Below are 23,463 nucleotides of genomic sequence, written 5' to 3' on the forward strand. Positions count from 1 at the left end.
ATGTCTTGTGCAACGGTGACATTATGTCCCACCCTCTATATATTCACTTGAGCAGCTTACACACCAGCAGTATGAACATTGGCTGCTCCAACCATGTAGCCCTTGCCATGTAACCCTCTCTCCATCCCTCCCTCTTCCAAGTTCTCCCACCAGTCTGACTGTCCTTATTTACATTTTTTAAGTAGACAAAAAATGCTGGAGTAACTCAGAGGGTGAGGCAGCATCTATGGAGCGAAGGAATAGGTCCCATTTTGGGTCGAGACCCTTCTTCAGACATGTGGGGGTGGGAAGAAGAAAGGAAGAGGCGGAGACAGTGGACTGTGGGAGAGCTGGGGAGGGAGAAAGAGATGCCATTTATTGTCACTATACATGTACAGTGAAACTGAAAGCTGCTCGTACTCAGTGCATACATACAATTTAGCACAAAAAACAAGAAACAGAAAAAACAAAAAACAGAAGGGAGATGGGGGGGGGGGGGGATAGGTGAACAATTCTGCGGCGCTACATACATATATACAGATGGAAGTCCGTGTTGGGCGGTGTAGTCAGTGCATGTGTGAATTTGAATTTATAGTAGATATAATTCTCGGAAAGCAACTATTCCTGAGTCTGTTTGTCCTGGATTTGATGCACCTATAGCGCCTTCCAGAGGGCAGCAGGTCGAACAGTCCAAACGCAGGATGGGAGCTGTCTTTGATGATCTTCTTTGCCCTGCTAAGGCAGCGGGAGGTGTAGATGTCCATCAGGGAGGGGAGAGGGCAGCCATGTTTCTTTCATTGGCCACATAGAAAATAGTTGCAGGAGGAGGCCATTCGGCCCTTCGACACAGCACCGCCATTCATTGTGATCATGGCTGATCGTCCCCTATCAATAACCCATGCCTTTCATCTTTCTATCCTTGATAGAAAGCAAGGACTATCTGAAATTGGAGAAGTCAATGTTCATACCGCTGGGGTGTAAGCAGCCCAAGCGATATATGAGGTGCTGCTCCTCCAATTTGCACTGGGCCTCACCCTGACAGTGGAGGAGGCCCAGGACAGAAAGGTCAGTGTGCGATTGAGGCAGTGCAGCATAGGTTCGTGAGATTGATCCCTGCGATGGCGGGACTGTCATATGAGGAAAGATTGAAAAGACTAGGCTTGTATTCACTGGAGTTTAGAAGGACGAGGGGATCTTATAGAAACATAAAATTATAAAGGGACTGGACAAGCAAAATGTTTGGCAGATGCAGTATAATGTATGGATAAATGTGAGGTTATGCATTTTGGTGGCAAAAACAGGAAATCAGACTATTATCTAAATGGTGGCCGACTAGGAAAAGGGGAGATGCAGCGAGACCTGGGTGTCATGGTACACCAGTCATTGAAAGTAGGCATGCAGGTGCAGCAGGCAGTGAAGAAAGCGAATGGTATGTTAGCTTTCATAGCAAAGGGATTTGAGTATAGGAGCAGGGAGGTTCTACTGCAGTTGTACAGGGTCTTGGTGAGACCACACCTGGAGTATTGCGTACAGTTTTAGTCTCCAAATCTGAGGAAGGACATTATTGCCATAGAGGGAGCGCCGAGAAGGTTCACCAGACCTGATTCCTTGGATGTCAGGACTGTCTTATGAAGAAAGACTGGATAGACTTGGTTTATACTCTCTAGAATTTAGGAGATTGAAAGGGGATCTTGGCTATATTTCATTGGCTATATTTAAGAGGGAGTTAGATATGGCCCTTGTGGCTAAGGGGATCAGGGGGTATGGAGAGAAGGCAGGTACGGGATACTGAGTTGGATGATCAGCCATGATCATATTGAATGGCGGTGCAGGCTCGAAGGGCCGAATGGCCTACTCCTGCACCTAATTTCTATGTTTCTATGTAACCTTCCAGCTAACAATGATATATTCGGGGGTTCCCCTCCCCTACTATAGATGAGGCTCTCACCAGGGTGTCTTCCATACCCCGCAACACTGCTCTCTCTCCCCATCCCCCACTCGTAACAAGGGCAGAGTCCCCCTAGTCCTCACCTTCCACCCCACCAGCCGTCACATACAACAAATAATCCTCCGTCAGTTTTGCCACCTCCAATGTGACCCCACCACTCGCCACATCCTCCCATCTCCTCCCCCCCGTCTGTTTTCCGCAGAGACCGCTCCCTCCGTAACTCCCTTGTCAATTCTTCCCTACTCCCCCACACCCCCCCCTTCCCGGGCACTTTCCCGTGCAACCGCAAGAGATGATACATTTGTCGCTTTACCCCCTCGACTCCATTCAAGGACCCAAGCAGTCGTTCCAGGTGCGACAGAGGTTCACCTGCACCTCCTCCAACCTCATCTATTGCATCCGCTGCTCTAGATGTCAGCTGATCTATATCGGTGAAACCAAGCGGAGGCTTGGCGATCGTTTCCCCCAACGCTTCCTCCGATCGGCCCGCAATAACCAACCTGATCACCCGGTGGCTCAGCACTTCAACTCCCCCTCCCATTCCCAATCCGACCTTTCAATCCTGGGCCTCCTCCATGGCCAGAGTGAGCACCACCACTTATTGGAGGAGCAGCACCTCGTATTCCACTTGGGCAGTCTGCACCCTAGTGGCAGCAACATTTAATTCTCCAATTTCCAGTAGCCCAGGGTCTCCTCCCCTTCTCAGCTCTCCCTCAACCCTCTGGCTCCTCCTCTTCCTTTCTCCTTTCTTCTCCCCCTCCCTCCCCACCCCTACATCAGTCTGTAGAAGGGTTTCGGCCTGAAACGTCACCTATTCCTTCGCTCCATAGATGCTGCCTCACCCGCTGAGTTTCTCCAGCATTTTTGTCGACTAGTGATCTATTCCACATTTTCCTTGAACCTTTTCTGGTTTTCACACCTTTGCGCTGGCCCCCACTCTGTCAGTGGAGGAGGCCCAGGACAGAAAGGTCAGTGTGGGAATGGGAGCAGGAGTTAAAGTTAAACCATTTGATAAGGTCCCACATAGGAGATTAGTGGGCAAAATTAGGGCACATGGTATTGGGGGTAGAGTGCTGACATGGATAGAGAAGTGGTTGGCAGACAGGAAACAAAGAGTAGGGATTAACGGGTCCCTTTCAGAATGGCAGGCAGTGACTAGTGGGGTACCGCAAGGCTCGGTGCTGGGACCGCAGCTATTTACAATATACATCAATGATTTGGATGAAGGGATTCAAAGTAACATTAGCAAATTTGCAGATGGCACAAAGCTGGGTGGCAGTGTGAACTGTGAGGAGGATGCTATGAGAATGCAGGGTGATTTGGACAAATTGGGTGAGTGGGCAGATGCATGGCTGATGCAGTTTAATGCGGTTAAATGTAAGGTTATCCACTTTGGTGGAAAAAAACAGGAAGGCAGATTACTATCTAAATGGCGTCAAGTTGGGAAAAGGGGAAGTACAACGGGATCTGGGGGTCCTTGTTCATCAGTCTATGAAAGTAAGCACGCAGGTACAGCAGGCAGTGAAGAAAGCGAATGGCATGTTGGCCTTTATAACAAGAGGAGTTGGGTATAGGAGCAAAGAGGTCCTTCTGCAGTTGTACGGGGCCCTGGTGAGACCACACCTGGAGTATTGCGTGCAGTTTTGGTCCCCTAATTTGAGGAAGGACATTCTTGCTATTGAGGGAGTGCAGCGTAGGTTTACAAGGTTAATACCCGGGATGGCGGGACTGTCATATGCGCAGAGAATGGAGCGGCTGGGCTTGTACACTCTGGAGTTTAGAACGTTGAGAGGGGATCTTAATGAAACATATCAGATTGTTAAGGGTTTGGACACGCTAGAGGCAGGAAACATGTCCCCAATGTTGTGGGAGTCCAGAACCAGGGGCCACAGTTTAAGAATAAGGAGTCAGCCATTTAGAACGGAGACGAGGAAACACTTTTTCTCACAGAGAGTGGTGAGTCTGTGGAATTCTCTGCCTCAGAGGGCGGTGGAGGCCGGTTCTCTGGATGCTTTCAAGAGAGAGCTAGATAGGGCTCTTATAGATAGCGGAGTCAGGAGATATGGGGAGAAGGCAAGAACGGGGTACTGATTGGGGATGATCAGCCATGATCACATTGAATGGTGGTGCTGGCTCGAAGGGCCGAATGGCCTCCTCCTGTACCTGTTCTCTATTGTTTGGCACCCGGGAGATCAGGTAGGTCCAGGCGGACTGAGCGGAGGTGTTCAGTGAAACGATCGCCCAGTCTACGTTTGGTCTCGACGATGTATAAGAGTCCACACCTGGAACAGCGGATACAGTAGATGAGGTTGGAGGAGGTGCAGGTGAACCTCTGCCTCACCTGAAAGGACTCGGGGTCCCTGGACAGAATCGAGGGAGGAGGTGTAGGGACAGGTGTTGCATCTCCTGCGGTTGCTGGGGAGGGTCAACGCTGAGTCCACCTTCGTTCTCAGTGGTCGCATCCATCCCTTCTGGCACCCACGTGCCCCTTCCTTGACCACTGACCTCTTACTGGCCCAGAGTCCAGCCACAGGGACTGATCCCGAGTGACTTCAGCCATGGTTCACATATCTCAGCCCTTGTGATCTCTAGATATTGGCTGCTATGTTCCATTCCCTGTCTGATAGAGGCCAGTGTGCCAAATCACCACCATACCTTGCTGCTGCTCTGATGCAATGATGCACTGGTCCTCTGCTCCACATGCCCACATCTACACACTGCACTGAACGCTGTCCCATATAACCATATAACAATTACAGCACGGAAACAGGCCATCTCGACCCTTCTAGTCCGTGCCGAACACTTATTCTCCCCTAGTCCCATCTACCTGCGCTCAGACCATAACCCTCCATTCCATTCCCATCCATATAACTATCCAATTTATTTTTAAATGATAAAAACGAACCTCCCTCCACTACCTTCACTGGAAGCTCATTCCACACAGCTACCACTCTCTGAGTAAAGAAGTTCCCCCTCATGTTACCCCTAAACTTCAGTCCCTTAATTCTCAAGTCATGTCCCCTTGTTTCAATCTTCCCTACTCTCAGTGGGAAAAGCTTTTCCACGTCAACTCTGTCTATCCCTCTCATCATTTTAAAAACCTCTATCAAAGTCCCCCCTTAACCTTCTGCGCTCCAAAGAATAAAGCCCTAACTTGTTCAACCTTTCTCTGTAACTTAGTTGCTGAAACCCAGGCAACATTCTAGTAAATCTCCTCTGTACTCTCTCTATTTTGTTGACATCCTTCCTATAATTAGGCGACCAAAATTGTACACCATACTCCAGAATTGGCCTCACCAATGCCTTGTACAATTTTAACATTACATCCCAACTTCTATACTCAATGCTCTGATTTATAAAGGCCAGCACACCAAAAGCTTTCTTTACCACCCTATCTACACGAGATTCCACTTTCAGGGAACTGTGCACAGTTATTCCCAGATCCCTCTGTTCACCTGCATTCTTCAATTCCCTACCATTTACCATGTACGTGATCTCTAGATATTGGCTTCCCATTCCCTGTCTGATAGAGGCCAGTGTGCCAAATCACCACCATACCTTGCTGCTGCTCTGATGCAATGATGCACTGGTCCTCTGCTCCACATGCCCGCATCTACACACTGCATTGAACGCTGTCCCCTGCTTTGACTTCCCCAAATGCAACATCAACAATCCTTTATTAACATCCCGACTTTTCAGTCTGAACGTAATGTCGTGCCTTGCAGTTATAACACAGAATAAAATAACACACACAATAAACATCCACCACAGTGAGTTCACCAGGCACCTCCTCACTGTGATGGAAGGCAATCCTTGTCTCTTCTCTCCTTGTTCTCCCTCTGTGTTGAGGCGAGATCCAGGCTTCCGATGTTGTGACCCCCACCGGGCGATGGTAAGTCCCACGGCCGAATCCGAACTCCGCCAACGGGCCGGTTCAAACTCCGCGGCCCGGGGGCGGTCGAAGCTGCCGCACTCCACTCCAGCAGACGCAGCAGTTGTTGTGGGAGCTCCGGAGGACAGTTCACCAACATGTGATCTGCGAGCACCCGACATTGTCGTCCACTGGCCCGCAGCCGAGGTCCCGAAGTCGGGTCACCGCCGCCACAGCTGATCTAAACCACAGGTACAAAAAATTGCTGGAGAAACTCAGCGGGTGCAGCAGCATCTATGGAGCGAAGGAAATAGGCAACGTTTCGGGCCGAAACCCTTCTTCAGACTGATCTAAACCACTATCGTTTATTGGTATGTTAGCGAATAGTATGTTAGCGTATGGGTGGAGCAGCTCAGAGAGGTAAGGCGGGGCGAGCCCATTCAGAGATTTAAAAACAAATAACTATCTTAAAATGAACTCGAAAGGGAGCCAGTGGAGGCAGGCCAGAATTGGCGATATGTGCTCCCTCTTTCGAGTCCCTGTTAAAAGGCGAGCAGCAGCATTCTGAACCAACTGGAGACGAGCCAGTGAAGAACGAGCAACTCCAAAATAGAGCGCGTTACAGTAATCCAGCCTAGATGTAATAAAGGCATGGATTACTGTCTCAAAATGCTGCCGCTCGAGAATGGGTTTCACCTTCGCCAGCTTCCTTAGGTGAAAGAAGCTGGACTTAACCACCGCGCATATTTGGCGATCTAATTTAAAGTCACAGTATTATTATTATTATACATAGAAACATAGACAATAGGTGCAGGAGGAGGCCATTCGGCCCTTCGAGCCAGCGCCACCATTTATTGTGATCATAGAAACATAGAAATTAGGTGCAGGAGTAGGCCATTCGGCCCTTCGAGCCTGCACCGCCATTCAATATGATCATGGCTGATCATCCAACTCAGTATCCCGTACCTGCCTTCTCTCCATACCCTCTGATCCCCTTAGCCACAAGGGCCACATCTAACTCCCTCTTAAATATAGCAAATTAACTGTGGCCTCGACTACCCTCTGCGGCAGAGAGTTCCAGAGATTCACCACTCTCTGTGTGAAAAAAGTTCTTCTCATCTCGGTTTTAAAGGATTTCCCCCTTATCCTTAAGCTGTGACCCCTTGTCCTGGACTTCCCCAACATCGGGAGCAATCTTCCTGCATCTAGCCTGTCCAACCCCTTAAGAATTTTGTAAGTTTCTATAAGATCCCCTCTCAATCTCCTAAATCTCCTAAATGGTTGATCATGGCTGATCATCCCCAATCAATAACCCGTGCCTGCCTTCTCCCCATATCCCTCGACTCCACTAGCCCCTAGAGCTCCATCTAACTCTCTTAAATCCATCCAGTGATTTCCCAAACTTGGCCCTAATGTGTGTATGGTGGCATTAGTATGCAGTGATTGTTTGTTGGCATGGGCCGAAGGGCCTGTGTCTCTAAACTTAACTCACAGTGGCGCAGCGGGTGGAGCTGCTGCCTCACAGCGCCAGAGACCCGGGTTCAATCCTGAGTGCTGCCCAAGTGAAGTTTGCACGTGACCTGGGTGGGTTTTCTCCGGATTCCTCCCACACTCCAAAGACGTACAGGTTTGTAGGTTAATGGGCTTGCTGTAAGTGTAAGAATCATCCCACCACACTATCTTTATATACAGGAAAGAACTGCAGATACTGGTTTAAACCAAAGATTGACACAATATGCTGGAGTAACTCAGTGGGACAGGCAACATCTCTGGAGAGAAGAAATTGGTACGTTTTAGATCAACACTTCAGTCTGAAGAAGGGCCTCGACCAGAAATGTCACCCATCCCTTTTCTCCAGACATGCTGCCTGTTCTGCTGAGTTACTCCAGGATAGAAACATAGAAATTAGGTGCAGGAGGAGGCCATTCGGCCCTTCGAGCCTGCACCATTCGCCATTCAATATGATCATGGCTGATCATCCAACTCAGTATCCCGTACCTGCCTTCTCTCCATACCCTCTGATCCCCTTTAGCCACAAGGGCCACATCTAACTCCCTCTTAAATATAGCAAATTAACTGTGGCCTCGACTACCCTCTGTGGCAGAGAGTTCCAGAGATTCACCACTCTCTGTGTGAAAAAAGTTCTTCTCATCTCGGTTTTATAGGATTTCCCCCTTATCCTTAAGCTGTGACCCCTTGTCCTGGACTTCCCCAACATCGGGAGCAATCTTCCTGCATCTAGCCTGTCCAACCCCTTAAGAATTGTGTAAGTTTCTATAAGATCCCCTCTCAGTCTCCTAAATTCTAGAGAGTATAAACCAAGTCTATCCAGTCTTTCTTCATAAGACAGTCCTGACGTCCCAGGAATCAGTCTGGTGAACCTTCTCTGTACTCCCTCTATGGCAATAATGTCCTTCCTCAGATTTGGAGACCAAAACTGTACGCAATACTCCAGGTGTGGTCTCACCAAGAACCTCCCTGCTCCTATACTCAAATCCTGTTGCTATGAAAGCCAACATACCATTCGCTTTCTTTACTGCCTGCTGCACCTGCATGCCTACCTTCAATGACTGGTGTACCATGACACCCAGGTCTCGCTGCATCTCCCCCTTTCCCAATCGGCCACCATTTAGATAATAGTCTGCTTTCCCGTTTTTGCCACCAAAATGGATAACCTCACATTTATCCACATTATACTGCATCTGCCAAACATTTGCCCACTCACCCAGCCTATACAAGTCACCTTGCAGTCTCCTAGCATCCTCCTCACAGCTAACACTGCCCCCCAGCTTAGTGTCATCTGCAAACTTGGAGATATTGCCTTCAATTCCCTCATCCAGATCATTAATATATATTGTAAATAGCTGGGGTCCCAGCACTGAGCCTTGCGGTACCCCACTAGTCACTGCCTGCCATTGTGAAAAGGACCCGTTTACTCCTACTCTTTGCTTCCAAGGGCCACATCTAACTCCCTCTTAAATATAGCCAATGAACTGTGCCTCGACTACCCTCTGCGGCAGAGAGTTCCAGAGATTCACCACTCTCTGTGTGAAAAAAGTTCTCATCTCGGTTTTAAAGGGTTTCCCCCTTATCCTTAAGCTGTGACCCCTTGTCCTGGATGTGACCCCTTGTCCTGGAATATTGTGTCAATCTTTTTAGTTTCGAGATACAGCGCAGAAACAGACCGAGTCCGTGCTGACCAGCGACCCCCACTCACTAACACTATCCTACACACACTGCAGGACAATTTACCCTTACACCAAGCCAATTAATCTACAAACCCGCATATCTTTGGAGTGCGGGAGGAAACCGGAGCACCCGGGGAAAACCCACGCAGGTCACGGGGAGAACGTGCAAACTCCGTACAGACACCGTCCGTGGTCAGGATGCCACCCGGATCTATGGCGCTGTGAGTAGCAATGTTACAAAATTTTGAGATTTAAAAAATCAAGTCTGCAATTTATCCCATCAGATAAAGCATAAAAAGAAGTTTAATTTGACACCTAATTCACTTTCATATCTCAAGTATTTAAAAAGTTATGGCCATTTTCATACTCGAAAATTAGCATCTTGTTCCCTATTGATTTTCTATGGACATAACAAAAAAGCTGTGATCATGGACAGTCAAAAGCCCATAACCTTCTTAAAAATTAAGAGAACTGAATGAAATTTTCAGTTATCATAGATTGAACCATTCTGAAACAAATATAAAATAATCTTACTTGGATGACCTGAAATTAAAGCATATAATTAGTTAGTTACCCAATTGTAGCTAATTTCAAACTTCAATTACTAGATCTAAACATCTATCCATTTCTTAATAAATGATTAACATTTTTAAATAGCCTGTGTCCAAATAATATTCATAAATAATTCACAATAAAACATGATTTTGAAATCTCATTTACATTAATTTATAGGCCAAATGGAAGGAATTTAGTGTTCAATTGCTGTAAATTAAAGTCCATTTTAAATCAGCTTTCTAGTGGGTTCCTGTGAACGCGCTGGTTTAGAACGTTCACATTGCGCTGGATTTGTGCCCCAAATGCCCAGAAAAATACTGCAGGATATAAAGAACCCAAAATTAGCTAGTCGCTATAGAAAACTTTATATACAGGGTTCTTAAGAAGCCCTTTTTAATGTACAAATAAGCTACATACCTTCTGTATACAGCTTCATGCGGCCCTGTGGTTGCGTGAGGTCGAGGGTTTAGAGAGTGATTTTTAAACTACTATAACTATTATACAAGGCCATCAAAACTAATAATACCTTTTGCGACGGGGTCTTTCAGCGATTTTTCGTTAATGATTTACTAGGCTGAACATTTTCGATTGGAACAGCCTAGTAAAAATCGCATTTTAAACCCGCCCCCTCTAAACAGCGCCAAAATCACGCACACGGGCTGGGACAGATTTTCAGCGACGCCTCAGGTAGGTTTTGCAACATACCTACTGTGAGGCAGCAGCTCTACCCGCTGCGCCACCGTCCTACAACGGCTTCCGGCAGCTCCCCCATTCCCGTTGGGAATGTCGTGCATTTGCTCCGTGATGTCGTGGGCGAGGCAATACACCATCCTGGAGTCTCGATACCTGCCGCAGAAACTCACAAGGTCAGAAGTGATAGGAGCAGAATGAGGCCGTTCGGCCCATCATGTCTACTCCGTCATTCAATCATGGCTGATCTATCCCTCCCTCCTAACCCCATTCCCCTGCCTTCTCCCCATAACCCCTAACACCCGTACTAATCAACAATCTATCTGTCTGAAGTCTGAGTTACTCCAGCGTATTGAGTCTGAAGAAAGGTTTCGGCCCGAAACGTTGCCTATTTCTTTCGCTCCACAGATGCTGCTGCACCCGCTGAGTTTCTCCAGCTTTTCCAGCATCTGCAGTTCCTTCTTGAACAATCTATCTATCTCTGCCTTAAAAATATCCGCTGACTTGTGGCCTCCACAGCCGTCGGTAGCAAAGAATTTCTCAGATTCACCACCCTCTGACTAAAGAAATTCCTCCTCATCTCCTAAGGATCCTAAAGGAACGTCCTTTAATTCTGAGGCTGTGACCTCTGGTCCTAGACTCTCCCACTAGTGGAAACATCCTCTCCACATCCACTCTATCCAAGCCTTTCTCTATTCGGTACGTTTCAATGAGGTACCCGCTCATCCTTCTAAACTCCAGCGAGTACAGGCCCAGTGCCGACAAACGCTCATCATAGGCAAACAGTGTTGGCTGTACAGATGCTGCCTGACCTGCTGAGTTCCTTCAGCACTTGGTTCTTTTTCCCACTCATCTACCTACATGTCTGATCCCCCAGTTGCCCAGCGCAAATTGGAGGAACGGCATCTCATATTTCACTTGGGCAGCTTACATCCCAGCGGTATGAACATTGACTTCTCTAACTTCAAGTAACCCCGGCATTCCCTCTCTCTCCATCCCCTCTCCCTTCCCAGTTCTCCCACCAGTTTCACTCTCCTTCTGATTAAATTTTACTGATTGTATACCTTATTGTCACCTTCCATATAACAATTACAGCACAGAATCAGGCCATCTCGACACTTCTAGTCCGTGCCAAACACGTATTCTCCCCTAGGCCCATATACCCGCACTCAGACAATAACCCTCCATTCCTTTCCCGTCCATATAACACATCCAATTTCTGTCATAGCCCCGGCTATTTCTAAACTAACTTCCCTCAATGTCCTAGGGAATATCCTGTCAGGATCTGGAGACTTATCCACTTTTATATTTTTCAAAAGTGTCAATACTTCTTTTACTTTGAAACTCATAGTATCCATAGCTACTCTACTCGTTCCCTTACCTCATATAATTCAATATCCCTTCTAGTCCGTGCCGAACACGTATTCTCCCCTAGTCCCATCTACCTGCGCTCAGACCATAACCCTCCTTTCCTTTCCCGTCCATATAACTATCCAATTTATTTTTAAATTATAAAAACGAACCTGCCTCCACCACCTTCACTGGAAGCTCATTCCACACAGCCACCACTCTCTGAGTAAAGAAGTTCCCCCTCATGTTACCCCTAAACTTCTGTCCCTTAATTCTCAAGTCATGTCGCCTTGTTTGAATCTTCCCTACTCTCAGTGGGAAAAGCTTATCCACGTCAACTCTGTCTATCCCTCTCATCATTTTAAAGACCTCTATCAAGTCCCCCCTTAACCTTCTGCGCTCCAGAGAATAAAGACCTAAATTATTCAACCTATCTCTGTAACTTAGTTGTTGAAACCCAGGCAACATTCTAGTAAATCTCCTCTGTACTCTCTCTATTTTGTTGACATCCTTCCTATAATTGGGCGACCAAAATTGTACACCATATTCCAGATTTGGCCTCACCAATGCCTTGTACAATTTTAACATTACATCCCAACTTCTATACTCAATGCTCTGATTTATAAAGGCCAGCACATCAAAAGCTTTCTTTACCACCCTATCTACATGAGATTCCACTTTCAGGGAACTGTGCACAGTTATTCCCAGATCCCTCTGTTCACCTGCATTCTTCAATTCCCTACCATTTACCATGTACGTGGGTTAGTCGCGGTGCCTAACGGCAGCGGCTCGACTACAGTAGTCCATCATTTTTCATTTTTGTCTTGTTAAATGTACATCTTGAGTTAGTTTTTATTATTTTTTTTAGCTGTGTATATGTAGGGGGAAGGGGGAAACTGTTTTAAATCTCTTCCCTGTGCGGGGACCCGTCTATTCCGTTGGGCCTCGGATGTCGTTGGGCCTAACATCGTGGAGCCGGCGGTGACCTCTGGCCGGGACTGACCTGAGGGCTCCAGTTGCAGAGCCTGCGGAACTGACATCGCGGAGCTGGCCAACTTCAGAGCGGGAAGAGCTGTGGTGGCGTGCGGCTGTGACCCGACTTTGGAGTTCGGAGGCACCGGCCGCAGACCCAGTGGACGGGAACATCGGGAGCTCGCAGGTCCCTGGTGGGAGACCGCTTTTCCGAGCTCCGCAACAGCGACTTCTCCCGCTGGAATCGCGGGTTTAAGGACATGGAGCCGGGGCCTAACATCGCCCGGCGTGGCTTAAACGGCCTCAGGACTTACCATCGCCCGCCGGGGGCTTTAACATCGGAGCCCCAGTTCGCCTCGACACTGCAGTTGGACTGCTGGACCACGGGAGAAGGAACAAAGGGAAGAGATAAAGACTTTGCCTTCCATCACAGTGAGGAGATGATGGAGACTCACTGTGATGGATGTTTATGTAAACTGTGTTAAGTGTGGGTCTTGGATTGTTTTGTAATGTACAAAACTGTAGAAATGATATTTCGTTCAAACCTAGTTTTGAATTACAATAAATTGCATTCTGATTTGTCCTGCCAAGATGTAGCACCTCACACTTATCAGCATTAAACTCCATCTGCCATCTTTCAGCCCATTCTTCCAGCTGGCATAAATCTCTCTGTAGACTTTGAAACTCTACTTCATTATCCACAACCCCACCAATCTTAGTATCATCTGCATACTTACTAATCCAATTTACCACACCATCATCCAGATCATTGATGTACATGACAAACAACAATGGACCCAACACAGATCCCTGTGGCACCCCACTAGCCACTGGCCTCCAACCTGACAAACAACCATCCACCATTACTCTCTGGCATCTCCCATTCAGCCACTGTTGAATCCATCTTGCTACTCCTCCATTAATCCCCAACCATTGAACCTTTTTAACCAACCTTCCGTGAGGAACCTTGTCAAAGGCCTTACTGAAGTCCATGTATACAACATCCACTGCTTTACCCTCATCAATTTCCCGAATAACCTCTTCAAAAAATTCAAGAAGATTAGTCAAACATGACCTTCCAGGCACAAATCCATGTTGACTGTTCCTAATGATGCTTATATATATTAACTCCAAGTATCCTTTCCATTAATTTGCCCACCACTGACGTCAAACTAACAGGTCTATAATTGCTAGGTTTACTCTTAGACCCCTTTTTAAACAATGGAACAACATGCGCAGTACGCCAATCCTCCAGCACTATTCCCATTTCTAATGGCATTTGAAATATTTCTGTCATAGCCCCTGCTATTTCTACACTAACTTCCCTCAATGTCCTAGGGAATATCCTGTACGGGCCTGGAGACTTATCCACTTTTATATTTCTCAAAAGTGTCAGTACTTCCTCTTTGAATCTCATAGTTTCTCTACTTAGCTACGTCAAACAAACATAGCTACTCTACTTGTTTCCCTTACCTCACATAATTCAATATCCTCCTCCTTGGTGAATACCGAAGAAAATAAATTGTTCAATATCTCTCCCATCTCTTTTGGCTCTGCAAATAGCTGTCCACTCCGACTCTCTAATGGACCAATTTTATCCCTCGTTATCCTTTTGCTATTAATATAGCTGTAGAAACCCTTTGGATTTACTTTTACCTTACTTGGCTAAACCTACCTCATATCTTCATTTAGCTTTTCTAATTTATTTCTTAAGATTCTTTTTACATTCTTTATACTCCTCAAGCACCTCATTTACTCCATGCTGCCTATAAATATTATAGATCTCTCTCTTTTTCCGAACCAAGTGTCCAATTTCCCTTGAAAACCAGGGCTCTTTCCAATTTTTACTATTTCCTTTCAACCGAACAGGAACATAAAGATTCTGTACTCTTAAAATTTCACCTTTAAATGTCCTCCATTTCTATTCCACATCTTTCCCATAAAACAAAATGTCCCAATTTGCTCTTTTTAAATCCTTTCGCATCTCCTCAAAATTAGCGTTTCTCCAATCAAAAATCTCAACCCTAGGTCCAGTTCTGACCCTCTCCATAATTATATTGAAACTAATGGTATTGTGATCACTGGTCCCGAACTGTTCCCCAACGCATACCTCCGCCACCTGACCCGTCTCATTTCCTAACAGGAGGTCCAGCACCGCCCCTTCTCTAGTAGGTACTTCTTTTTTACACATTTTACAAACTCCAAACCATCCAGCCCATTTACAGAATGTGTTTCCCAGTCTATGTGTGGAAAATTGAAATCTCCCACAATCACTACCTTGCGCTTACTACTAATATCTGCAATCTCCTTACATATTTGCTCTTCCAATTCTCGCTCCCCATTTGGCGGTCTATAATACACCCCTATAAGTGTTGCTACCCCTTTCCCATTTCCCAGTTCCACCGAAATAGCCTCCCTAGACGAGCCCTCTAATCTATCCTGCCAAAGCACTGCTGTAATATCTTCCCTGACAAGCAATGCAACACCTCCACCTCTTGCCCCTCCAATTCTATCACACCTGAAGCAACAAAATCCTGGAATATTTAGTTTCCAATCACAGCCCTCCTGCAACCATGTTTCACTGATCGCCACAACATCATACTTCCAGGTGTCAATCCAGGCTCTAAGTTCATCCACTTTTCTTACAATGCTCCTAGCATTAAAATATACACATTTAAGAAACCCACCCTCTCTTATTCTCTGATTATTTTCTTTTTCTTCTCTCTCCCCTACATTTTGGGTCAGAGTGCTACCATTCTCTGCCCCCTGCCTCACACACTGACTGCTAGCTTTCCCAATTTGAGTCCCTCCCCCCAACCATACTAGTTTAAAGTCTCCCCAGTAGCCTTTGCAAATCTCCCCACCAGGATATTGGTCCCCCTTGAGTTCAAGTGCAACCCGTCCTTTCTGTACAGGTCGCACCTTCCCCAAAAGAGGTCCCAATGATCCAGAAACTTGAATCCATACCCACTGCACCAGTCCCTCATCCACTCATTTATCCTCCACCTCACTCCATTCCTACTCTCACTGTCGCGTGGCACAGGCAGTAATCCTGAGATTGTTACCTTTCCAGTCCTTCTCCTTAACTCTCTACCTAACTCCCTAAATTCTTCTTTCAGGACCTCTTCTCTTTTTTTACCTATGTTGTTGGTACCTATATGTACCACAACCTCAGGCTCCTCTCCCTCCCATTTCAGGATTTCTTGGACACGTTCAGACACATCCCTGACCTTGGCACCAGGGAGGCAAACTACCATCCGGGTCTCCTGTCTGCGTCCACAGAATCGCCTATCCGACCCCATGACTATAGAGTCCCCTATTACAATTGCCCTCATCTTCTTTTCCTTACCCTTCTGAGCAACAGGACCGGTCTTTATGCCAGAGGCCCGGCCGCTGTCGCTGCCCCCAGGTAGGCTGTCTCCCCCACCCTTACTCAAGCATGAGGACTTATTTTCAAGGTGTACAGCCACCGGGGTACTCACCAGTCCCTGCCTCTGCCCGTTGCCCTTCCTAACTGTGACCCAGTTTTCTGTCTCCCGTGGTCTTGTGTTCCCGTTGGGAGTGTGGGAGGAAACCGGAGCAACCGGAGAAAACCCACGCAGGTCATGGGGAGAACGTGCAAACTCCGTACAGACAGCACCCGTGGTCGGGATGGAACCCGGCTCTCTGGCGCTGTGAGGCAGCAGCTCTAGCCCCCTCCTCTACTCCCTCTTCACCTATGACTGCACACCTGTACATGGTACTAACACCATCATCAAGTATGCAGATGATACAACGGTGATTGGCCTCATCAGCAACAACGATGAGCTGGCCTACAGGGAGGAGGTCCAGCACTTAGCAGCATGGTGCGCTGACAACAACCTGGCCCTTAACTCCAAGAAGACCAAGGAGCTCATTGTAGACTTCAGGAAGTCCAGAGGCGGCACGCACACCCCCATCCACATTAACGGGACGGAGGTGGAACGTGTTTCTAGCTTCAGGTTCCTGGGAGTCAACATCTCCGATGACCTCTCTTGGACCCACAATACCTCAACTCTGATCAAGAAGGCTCATCAGCGTCTCTTCTTCCTGAGGAGACTGAAGAAGGTCCATCTGTCTCCTCAGATCCTGGTGAACTTCTACCGCTGCACCATCGAGAGCATCCTTACCAACTGCATCACAGTATGGTATGGCAACTGCTCTGTCTCCGACCGGAAGGCATTGCAGAGGGTGGTGAAAATTGCCCAACGCATCACCGGTTCCCTCGCTCCCCTCCATTGAGTCTGTCCAAAGCAAGCGTTGTCTGCGGAGGGCGCTCAGCATCGCCAAGGACTGCTCTCACCCCAACCATGGACTGTTTACCCTCCTACCATCCGGGAGGCGCTACAGGTCTCTCCGTTGCCGAACCAGCAGGTCGAGGAACAGCTTCTTTCCGGCGGCTGTCACTCTACTCAACAACATACCTCGGTGACTGCCAATCACCCCCCCCCGGACACTTATTATTTTTTTTTAATTCAAATCGTTTGCTATGTCGCTCTTCCAGGGAGATGCTAAATGCATTTCGTTGTCTCTGTACTGTACACTGACAATGACAATTAAAATTGAATCTGAATCTGAATCTGAGCCAGCGTGCCACCTTCCCCATGATACTGCGTACAACCAGGCCTTTCAGCCCAACTTGCTCACACCGGCCAACAATGTCCCAGCTACACCAGTCCCACCTGCCTGTTTGGTCCATATCCCTCCAAACCTGTCCAATCCATGTACCTAAATGCTTATTAAGTTTTGCGATAGTCCCAGCCTCAACTATCTCCTCTGGCAGCTCGTTCCATACACCCACCACCCTCTGTGAGGAAAGGTTCCTATTAAATCTTTTCCCCTTCACCTTGAACCTATGTCCTCTGGTCCTCGATTCCCCTACTCTGGGCAAGAGACTGTGCATCTACTCTAGTCCTTGCAACATCCTCGTAAATCGTCTCTGAACCTTTCCAGCTTGACAATATCTTTCCTATAACACGGTGCCCAGAACTGAACACAATATTCTAAATGCGGTCTCACCAACGTCTTGTACAACTGCAACATGACCTCCCAACTTCTATACTCAACACTCTGACTGATGAAGGCCAAAAGCCTTGTTGACCACCTTATCTACCTGTGACTCGACCTTCAAGGAACCATGCACCTGTACTCCTAGATCCCTCTGCTCTACAACACTACTGAGGGAGGGAGGGGGCGCTGCAATCTTTTTGGTCCCTACAATCTTTTTTTAAATTTTTAGTTAGTCTAAAGTTTGTGTTGGGGGAAACTTTAACTTCTCTATGTGGGGGAGGGGGAAACCGTCTCCCAGTCTCTTCCTGGCGGGGACGCGACTATTTCTCCGAGTCGCGTCCTCGCCCCCCACCTCGCGGCCTACCAGCTGGATCGGAGCGGCCTTTCCTCCCGGGAACCGGACCAGGGTTGCTACAGCGGCGGCACAGCGCTGGAGTCACCGCGGAGCGGGCGATGCCGACCTGGGTCGCCGTTTGGAGCTCCGGAGCATTGGGCCGCTGCTCCAACATCGTGGAGCTCTGGTGCGGAGAGCTTCCATCGCGGGCGGCGCTGAACTACATTGTGGAGACCGGGGGCTCCTTGCAGAGGGTCACCAGCAGTCACCACCCGGCGCGGCCTGCGGACTTTGGAAGCCGCCGACTCCGGTAGGAGGGGGCCGACTCTGGTGTCCACGCCGCTGAGGACGTCCCGCAGCCCCGACGTCGGACTTACAACACCCCGGCGGGCGGTCCTGGACATCGGGCTGCCCGTAGCGGCAACTGCGGAGGGCACGGGGAGGCCCTGACCACGGGGAACAATGGAGGAAGAGACTGACTTTGGTGCCTTCCCACACAGTGGGGAACTTTGATTCTGCTGTGTGGGGATGTTTTATGTTAAACCCTATAGTGTGTGTTCTTTATACCCTTCCTGGCTTAATCCCTCCCTTCACCACCTCCAGTTTAAATTCCAGTTGGAATATTTTGGAGGACCCAAGAACCAAGAGGCCGACCATTCACTGTGTAGGTCCTGCCCTTGTTCGACGTCCCAAAATGGCCTTGGGAGGACAAATCAAAATAGGACGTACATGGTAAATGGTAGGGAATTGAAGAATACAGTTGAACAGAGGGATCTGGGTATAACCGTGCATAGTTCCTTGAAGGTGGAATCTCATATAGATAGGGTGGTAAAGAAAGCTTTTGGTATGCTAGCCTTTATAAATCAGAGCATTGAGTATAGAAGCTGGGATGTAATGTTAAAATTGTACAAGGCATTGGTGAGACCAAATCTGGAGTATGGGGTACAATTTTGGTCGCCAAATTATAGGAAGGATGTCAACAAAATAGAGAGTACAGAGGAGATTTACTAGAATGTTGCCTGGGTTTCAACAACTAAGTTACAGAGATAGGTTGAATAAGTTAGGTCTTTATTCTCCGGAGCGCAGAAGGTTAAGGGGGGACCTGATAGAGGTCTTTAAAATGATGAGAGGGATAGACAGAGTTGATGTGGACAAGCTTTTCCCTTTGAGAATAGGGAAGATTCAAACAAGAGGACATGACTTCAGAATTAAGGGACAGAAGTTTAGGGGTAATATGAGGGGGAACTTCTTTACGCAGAGAGTGGTGGCTGTGTGGAATGAGCTCCCAGTGGAAGTGGTGGAGGCAGGTTCATTGGTATCATTTAAAAATAAATTGGATAGGCATATGGATGGGAAGGGAATGGAGGGTTATGGTACGAGTGCAGGCAGGTGGGACTAAGGGGAAAAAAATTTGTTCGGCACGGACTTGTAGGGTCGAGATGGCCTGTTTCCGTGCTGTAATTGTTATATGGTTAATACGACAACTCACACTTCTCTGGATTAAATTCCATCAACCATTCCTCCACCCACCTGGCCAATCGATCCAGATCCTGCTGCAATCGTTCACAACCATCTTCACTATCTGCAAAGCCACTCACTTTTGTATCATCAGCAAACTTGCTAATCTTGCCCTGTATGTTCTCATCCGAATCATTGATGTAGATGACAAACAGTAATGGGCCCAGCACCGAACCCTGAGGCACACCACTATTTACAGGCATCTAGTCAGAGATGCTGCCTGACCCGCTGAGTTACTCCAGCACTTTGTACCTGTCCACTTTCCCCACTCACCACACATGATGCAGTCTCTCCCACCCCAGCGATAAGAGATTCAATTTCCTGTGAGAACTGATCTTCCCACAAGCCTCTCAGAAACATCATATCTCCCCTTCAAACCATGTTGGGACCGGCCAGCGATTTTTTAACCATAACTTTATTTAAACAAAAACAAGGTGAAAACCTAAATACTGTACGCAAGGAAGAACCTATTCCACCTGTAAACGTTGCGTTCCTCCCTCCATGTCGCCAAGAGCTTGCAGTGTTCGCTGGAGGTTTAGCTGATGTTCGTTTCCCCACCTTGTCCACAAAAGTCATTTCAAATGTCGACCAGAGGCAGTGGGGGTAGTTGATATGTTCCATTGTGGTCATGCATAGCCTTTCCGCTGGCTGATTAGCACACAACCAAAGCTTTCCGCTGTATATTGGTACAATACAGTGAAAGGTCTGGACCCATTCATAGAAATTAGGTGCAGGAGTAGGCCATTCGGCCCTTCGAGCCTGCACCATTCGCCATTCAATATGATCACGGCTGATCATCCAACTCAGTATCCCGTACCTGCCTTCTCTCCATACCCTCTGCTCCCACAAGGGCCACATCTAACTCCCTCTTAAATATAGCCAATGAACTGTGGCCTCGACTACCCTCTGCGGCAGAGAGTTCCAGAGATTCACCACACTCCAAAGACGTACAGGTTTGTAGGTTAATGGGCTTGCTGTAAGTGTAAGAATCATCCCACCACACTATCTTTATATACAGGAAAGAACTGCAGATACTGGTTTAAACCAAAGATCGACACAATATGCTGGAGTAACTCAGTGGGACAGGCAACATCTCTGGAGAGAAGAAATTGGTACGTTTTAGATCAACACTTCAGTCTGAAGAAGGGCCTCGACCAGAAATGTCACCCATCCCTTTTCTCCAGACATGCTGCCTGTTCTGCTGAGTTACTCCAGGATAGAAACATAGAAATTAGGTGCAGGAGGAGGCCATTCGGCCCTTCGAGCCTGCACCATTCGCCATTCAATATGATCATGGCTGATCATCCAACTCAGTATCCCGTACCTGCCTTCTCTCCATACCCTCTGATCCCCTTAGCCACAAGGGCCACATCTAACTCCCTCTTAAATATAGCAAATTAACTGTGGCCTCGACTACCCTCTGTGGCAGAGAGTTCCAGAGATTCACCACTCTCTGTGTGAAAAAAGTTCTTCTCATCTCGGTTTTAAAGGATTTCCCCCCTTATCCTTAAGCTGTGACCCCTTGTCCTGGACTTCCCCAACATCGGGAACAATCTTCCTGCATCTAGCCTGTCCAACCCCTTAAGAATTTTGTAAGTTTCTAGAAGATCCCCTCTCAATCTCCTGAATTCTAGAGAGTATAAACCGAGTCTATCCAGTCTTTCTTCATAAGACTGTCCTGACATCCCAGGAATCAGTCTGGTGAACCTTCTCTGCACTCCCTCTTTAGAGTTAGATGTGGCCCTTGTGGCTAAGGGGATCAGAGGGTATGGAGAGAAGGCAGGTATGGGATACTGAGATCATATGGGATATGGATGATCAGCCATGATCATATTGAATGGCGGTGCAGGCTCGAAGGGCCGAATGGCCTACTCCTGCACCTAATTTCTATGTTTCTATGAGATGCCGTTCCTCCAATTTGCGCTGGGCCTCACTCTGACAGTGGAGGACGCCCAGGACAGAAAGGTCAGTGTGGGAATGGGAGGGGGAGTTAAAGTGTTTGGCAAACCGGGAGATCAGACATGTAGGTAGATGAGTGGGAAAAAGAACCAAGTGCTGGAGGAACTCAGCAGGTCAGGCAGCATCTGTACAGACAGCACTGTTTGCCTATGATGAGCGTTTGTCGGCACTGGGCCTGTACTCGCTGGAGTTTAGATGAGGGGGGAACCTCATTGAAACGTACAGAATAGTGAAAGGCCCGGATAGAGTGGATGTGGAGAGGATGTTTCCACTAGTGGGAGAGTCTAGGACCAGAGGGCACAGCCTCAGAATTAAAGGACGTTCCTTTAGGAAGGAGATGAGGGGGAAGATGGGTCCAGCCTCAAATCGCCACCTGCCCATTGCCAGGTCTCTCCACGGCTGCTGCCTGACCTTCTGAGTACATGTGTCGGTGGGGGTAGGGTGTTGTGGTCGTGAGGGGGGGGGGGAGGGGCAATGGGATAGGGCTCCCCCCTCCCCTTCCCATTCTCCCCCCCCCCTCCTCACAGGGTCAAAGGTCAAAGTCCTTCTGCAGTTGTACAGGGCCCTAGTGAGACCACACCTGGAGTATTGTGTGCAGTTTTGGCCTGTTGGCCTTCATAACAAGAGGAGTTGAGTACAGGAGCAAAGAGGTCCTTCTGCAGTTGTACAGGGCCCTGGTGAGACCACACCTGGAGTATTGTGTACAGTTTTGGTCCCCTAATTTGAGGAAGGACATTCTTGCTATTGAGGGAGCCCAGCGTAGGTTCACCAGGTTAATTCCCGGGATGGCGGGACTGTCATATGCTGAGAGAATGTGGAGCGGCTGTGGGCTTGTACACTCTGTGGAGTTTAGAAGGATGAGAGGAGATCTTATTGAAACATATATGAGATTGTTAAGGGTTTGGACACGCTAGAGGCAGGAAACATGTTCCCGATGTTGGGGGAGTCCAGAACCAGAATGACAAATCCAGAAATGACAAATCCAGATCCAGAATGGCAAATAAATTGAATCTTGAATCTTGAATCTTGAACCAGGGGCCACACAGTTTAAGAATAAAGGGCGAGTCATTTAGAACAGAGACGAGGAAACACCTTTTCTCACGGAGAGTTGTGAGTCTGTGGAATTCACTGCCTCAGAGGCCGGTTCTCTGGATACTTTCGAGAGAGGTAGATAGGGCTCTTAAAGATAGCGGAGTCAGGGGATATGGGGAGAAGGCAGGAACGGGTACTGATTGTGGATGATCAGCCATGATCACATTGAATGGCGGTGCTGGCTCGAGGGGCCGAATGGCCTACTCCTGCACCTATTGTCTATTGCCTCTTCCTCCTCCAAATCTGAGGAAGGACATTATTGCCATAGAGGGAGTGCAGAGAAGGTTCACCAGACTGATTCCTGGGATGTCAGGACTGTCTTATGAAGAAAGACTGGATAGACTTGGTTTATACTCTCTAGAATTTAGGAGATTGAGAGGGGATCTTATAGAAACTTACAAAATTCTTAAGGGTTGGACAGGCTAGATGCAGGAAGATTGTTCCCGATGTTAGGGAAGTCCAGGACAAGGGGTCACAGCTTAAGGATAAGGGGGAAATCCTTTAAAACCGAGATGAGAAGAACTTTTTTTCACACAGAGAGTGGTGAGTCTGTGGAATTCTCTGCCTCAGAGGGCGATGGAGGCCGGTTCTCTGGAGAGAATTCTTTCAAGAGAGAGGTAGATAGGGCTCTTAAAGATAGCGAGAGAGAGTCAGGGGATATGGGGAGAAGGCAGGAACGGGGTACTGATTGTGGATGATCAGCCATGATCACATTGAATGGCGGTGCTGGCTGGAAGGGCTGAATGGTCTCCTCCTGTTGTGTATTGTCAGGTGCGGTGTGGATGAGGTGGGGAGGAGGAGGAGAGGGGGGGGTGAGTGTCCGGTTAGTCTCCCCCCCGCCCCCATCACAAGGACATTGGGGTGAGCTCATGCCCGCCACCCCCTCCTGCTCTCTTGCGGGCGTTGCCAGCGGCCTGCGCGGCTGCAGCGGTGCAGTACTCCTGCAGGTTGTGGCGCAGAGCCACCAGCGCCGAGCCCA

The 23,463-nt window shown here is 48.0% G+C and overlaps 1 protein-coding gene across 1 annotated transcript in view; it reads right to left on the reverse strand.

The window, feature by feature from the left end:
* Window positions 1–20,500: 20,500 nt before the first annotated feature.
* Window positions 20,501–23,463, reverse strand: part of megf8 (multiple EGF-like-domains 8) — a 5,375-nt gene continuing 2,412 nt past the window's right edge. Inside the window, 2 exon segments of the mRNA XM_055631557.1 lie at window positions 20,501–22,484; window positions 23,008–23,463. The exon segment at window positions 23,008–23,463 is cut by the window's right edge and continues 108 nt beyond it. Of these exon segments, the coding sequence (XP_055487532.1) occupies window positions 23,330–23,463 (134 nt within the window). The 3' untranslated portion in view covers window positions 20,501–22,484; window positions 23,008–23,329.

This window comes from Leucoraja erinacea, unplaced genomic scaffold (assembly GCF_028641065.1).
Source record: "Leucoraja erinacea ecotype New England unplaced genomic scaffold, Leri_hhj_1 Leri_803S, whole genome shotgun sequence".
NCBI classification, from domain to species: Eukaryota; Metazoa; Chordata; class Chondrichthyes; order Rajiformes; family Rajidae; genus Leucoraja; species Leucoraja erinaceus.